This window comes from Cibotium barometz, chromosome 39, assembly GCF_041138505.1.
Source record: "Cibotium barometz isolate CiBa-2024 chromosome 39, ASM4113850v1, whole genome shotgun sequence".
NCBI lineage: Eukaryota > Viridiplantae > Streptophyta > Polypodiopsida > Cyatheales > Cibotiaceae > Cibotium > Cibotium barometz.
The window spans coordinates 28,363,664-28,368,174 of record NC_141084.1 but is presented as its reverse complement, the minus strand read 5'-3'; the positions used below and the strand labels follow the sequence as shown (position 1 = coordinate 28,368,174).

General features: G+C 45.9%; 1 protein-coding gene across 1 annotated transcript; it reads right to left on the bottom strand.

The window, feature by feature from the left end:
- Positions 1-2,589: 2,589 nt before the first annotated feature.
- Positions 2,590-4,149, bottom strand: LOC147615958 (uncharacterized). Its single transcript, XM_086778027.1, has 2 exons — positions 3,570-4,149; positions 2,590-3,489 (listed from the first exon to the last, which is right to left on the bottom strand). The coding sequence occupies exons 1-2, from the start codon at positions 3,872-3,874 to the stop codon at positions 2,739-2,741; spliced, it is 1,056 nt and encodes a 351-aa protein (XP_086634153.1). The 5' UTR covers positions 3,875-4,149; the 3' UTR covers positions 2,590-2,738.
- Positions 4,150-4,511: the final 362 nt, after the last annotated feature.

Genomic DNA, 4,511 nt, shown 5'->3' with positions numbered 1-4,511 from the left:
ATCTACTCTTGGGCGGAATGGAGGTTGTCTGTATGGTTCTTGCGGAGCCATCTGTGGGGCACATTAAATTGCCACCCACAGCTAGGGCTGGAATCACATTTGGCCAAGGTGATCTCCTTCCATTGCATCTGCCAACATCAGTGTTGTGCATGGCAGTCTTGTAAATGGCACACTAGATCACATTTAAGTCGCATTCCTTGGCCACATGGCCATGATTCTGACATCTCGCACACCAAGTGCCCGATCGGACTTTTTGAGGGGACTTCACTCCTTCACAAGACAACTAAGCCATGGTCGCTAGCCAGTTCCTTGGCCGCTTTCCTTGCCTTCTTGCTCTTTGATCGTGTCTTTTAGTTTTCCTCCTCATCCTCCAATTCTTCACTTGATTTTGAGACATCAGAATCTTCCTCATGCGAAGAGTCGAACGTGACCTTTTTTCGATTTCATTTTGCTTTTTCTCTTACTTTTGCCTTTGAGAGATGTCATCAACACTCTCTCCGCTCTGAGTGTGCTGAGTCCACTAGCTGCTCTAGAGAGTAAGAGTTGTGAGATTCGCACCAACTGCACTTTTTAGTTTCTTACTCAATCTCTTTCTGAAGTAGGAATTGAGGATCTCTCCTCTCGTAGCCAATTGGCCACATCAAATCTTCAAAGGAGCTTCCTCGGCCACATGGCCGTGATTCTGACATCTCGCACACCAAAGTGCCCAATCAAACTTTTTGAGGGGACTTCGCTACTTCATAGGACAACTAAGCCATGGCTACCAAACCAGTTCCTTGGCCGCTTTCCCTGCTTTCTTGCTCTTTGACCGTGTCTTTCGGTTTTCCTCTTCATCCTCTGATTCTTCACTTGATTTTGAGACATCAGTACCTCTCCTACGCTATCCTCCTCAAACTCAAGCAACGTATGTCTACTCTTTTTATTTTTTTCCTATGCAAACAAGCTTTCCATGAAAGCTTTCATGTGAGTATTTCCTCTCTCTTTCCTCTCTTTTAAGTTTTTCTTTTCTTCTTTTTTCCTTCTTATGTAAGCTTAACCATTACAAGTAATTTCCCTTCTTCTTTTTCCCTAATTAAGAGCTCTCCAAGCTTCATATGGTAAGAGATCTTGATTTTTCTTAATACTTTTTTTTTCTTCACTTGGTTTAATTTTGTAGGTTTAGGGTACATACAAGTCTCACAAGAAATCTCTTTCTTATATGTTTCTTCTTTCATGCTTTTACATGTTTTAGGCCTTTTAAATTTTAAGGCTTTTAAGATTAGGGTTTGTTATTAATACTTTTTTTTTCTTCTTATCTATTCGCCAATCTTGTCTCTCTCTCTCTCTCTCTCTCTCTCTCTCTCACGTTGTTCTCTGTTTTATTCATGTCTCTGTTTACTGATTAGTTAAGTATGCTTAATCTATTGAGGCCTCATGGCCTCCTCATGGTATCAGACGTCCAGCAACATCCAGGGACCTGTGCTACGCCAGAAGAAGAAGAGGAAGCCGATGAAGCAATGCCAATCATCAATGCGTTTCTTGCCTCTCTCAGCCTGAAGACTGTGATTAAGGTGCAACAGCAGATGATGACGAAGCCCTTGCCACTTGGGAAGAAGCACATGTTGCCTCTCGAGAAGAATATGAATTAGCCCTACACACAAAGGGGTTAAAGGCAAGCGATGCAGAAGAACAAGAAGACCTCGCCATCTGTGCAGAAGAAGATGCTGCATACCTACGCCGTGCTAGCTCTGAAGTCCAGCATGCAAAGCTATCAGCCGAAGCCCATGTTCAGCCTGGCAATGTAGATCTCATCACATCCACAGCTACTTTTTCCCCAAATCATGCAGACAACACGGGCACCAGTGATGTAGATGACACACCTAATAATACTATAGCCTCTGATGGTGGTGCAATCCCAGCAAATAAAGCCTCTGATACAGACAACGATCAAATAGTTTCTACAGACGAAGGTCCTAGAGCAATAGAAGAGAAAGAAGACGCATCATATACTCCTCCTACAGGCTCTGCTGACCCTATCTTAAAAAAGGTAAATTGTTCTCATGCCAATCGAGGTATTCCAAAACACGCAGAAGAGTGTCCACGTGGCAAAGCACAAGCCTCTTTTGGGGTCGCTCCATAAAAAGAAGGCGACAACCATGTATATTCTCTAGTCTTGTAAGAAGGAGATGCAAACAGTTATTCTATCGATCTCAGTCAAAATCCCGTTGATGATGGCCTCCTCAAACTTGTCACTTCAAAATTTAACGTAATTTAGATCTTTTAGATTAATTTCAACTAAGTAAAACGCATCAAAACTTGCAAGCTGTTTTGAAATTGAGAACAACAAATTCTATACGTGACGTAAGAATCTTGAAGCTTGAATCTATAGTTTGCAGGTTTTGCGTGAATCGTAGTTGTCTGTGTAGTCCTTGCACTTGAGGGATACAGGGCTTCTTATTACAGTTATTTTCAGTCATCCAAGTGCTAGCTATAGGACTGTTATTTACAGGTAAAATAAGAATCATGTATTTCCATATAGAATTTGCAGGAGTCGTAGTTGTCTGTGTAGTCCTTGCAATTGCGGGATACAGGGCTTCTGTTAAAGTTATTTACAGTCATCCCAGTGCTAGCTGTAGGGCTGCTATTGACAGTTATTGACAGCAGGTGGGTGAACCCTTCCATGTGTTTCTTTCCCCTGGCGCCTGATTTTACAGTTATTTACAGGTATTTACAGTTGAGAAAACCCTTTCATATATGTTTCATGGCGCCTCTTTATATGCGGATAGCAGGCGTGCGAGGAAACACAATAGCATCACAGTGCATGCAGCTACGGCAACGCCCACGGGGACGATGGTATCGGCCTTGTAATCTCCCATGTCTAGTAACTGGCTCATCCCGAATGCAACAAGGGCGCAGGCAACGGACACAGCCAGCAAAACGCCAGCCATCTGGAGCACAACGACTCTAGCTCGCTCCGCGGGCTGCGTCGGGAGACGGTTCGCCACAGCGGCGAGGGAGGTTGCCATTGCAAACACGAAGGCCATAAAGTTGAAGACCCACCCACTGCCGCCGGAGACGCCTGAAAATGTCACCTGCACAATGATCCCTGCCAACGCTTGTACGCCAGCCAGGGAGTCGGTCAGCCTTCGCAGTTCTGCCTCCTCGAGCTTGGCAAGGATCTTGTCGATGACGTCCGGCCTGTTAAGCAGTGCTCGAAGAGTGCTCCCCTCCGCGTAATCGAGTGGTGAATTTCCTCGTGGATCTTCCAAGCTGACATTTAGCCTCGCACCAAAATCCATGAGCAGGTTCACGATCTCCGGCCGGCCTAACCTCACTGCCCAATGTAAACCTGTCCAACCCGAGGCGACGCCCTGCTGGTTCAAGACATCCCCCTCGCCGTGCTGCACGATGAAGTTTGCTACGTCAATCCTCCTGGCGTGCACCGCCAGAAATACTGGCGGTACGTGCCGTTCGGTCAATCCCTGCCACCACCGGACATCCGCTGGGTAGCTGAGGAATAGCAAGAAAAGACCAGATTAGAAACCTGCAACCATATCTAAAACGAAGTCAGAGTTCAATGAGATGTTTACTATGCAGATTTGTAGAGTGTATCGCCAATGATCCAGGGAGCGAACATGTTGGGTGTTCCCGGATGCGCATTCCGAACCGCAAACACAGCCCGGTGAATCCAACGTTGATCGCCATTGAAAAAACGCTCATTACGCCGGAAGAGCTCCTCCGCATCCGCCGTACGTCCATCACACAACATCCGGCATAGAAGCTCGACGGGCTCATCATCCGACGTCGCCGTCTCGTGCTGAACATGCACACTCACATCGTCCGAGGGATTGGAAAGATTCTGAATATTTGAAATGGGCACGTCGAACCTCTCCATAGCGAGATTGCGCCAGGAATGAAGCTGCTGTTGGGAACCTGACAGTCAAGCAGCCTGGGCGTTGAGAACTTGTCAATGCTACACGCACTCAAACCCTTGGTGCACCTATGCATCCGACCACCACAATGTAGTGTGTGAAGCAGTTTCAGAGTCTTGGTACAGGGACATGGTCATGTGTCTCGATAGCGTCTTGACCATGGCACCAGGCCTATAATTTGAAGGCGGCCATGAAAGGAAGGGAGGTAAATCCTTCGCAAGAAGGGTAAAATGAAACGTCGAGATTTATAAAAAAATAGCACTATACACCCTCAAGGGAGGCTAACAAAAAGGGGGGTTGAATTCCAATGGAGATTCGGAAAAAAATAGCACTATGCCTTTACTATCCATTTACATAGGCATGGAGGTTTCCTACCAGCCCTTCAAATAAAAATTTTGGGTCACCCTTCCTATTAAATCACACGAGCATATGTCATGATAGTGCTTGTAACGACTAAGGGTGGTCACGGTGTGGAAAAAACAGCACTATGCATAGCCCTTCTATGGATGTCATTGAGCCTTCAAGTATTACCCTTCGAATTTAAGGTCACACGGGCATGTGTCATGATACCGACTACCAAGTACTGAGCCCTTCAAGTGT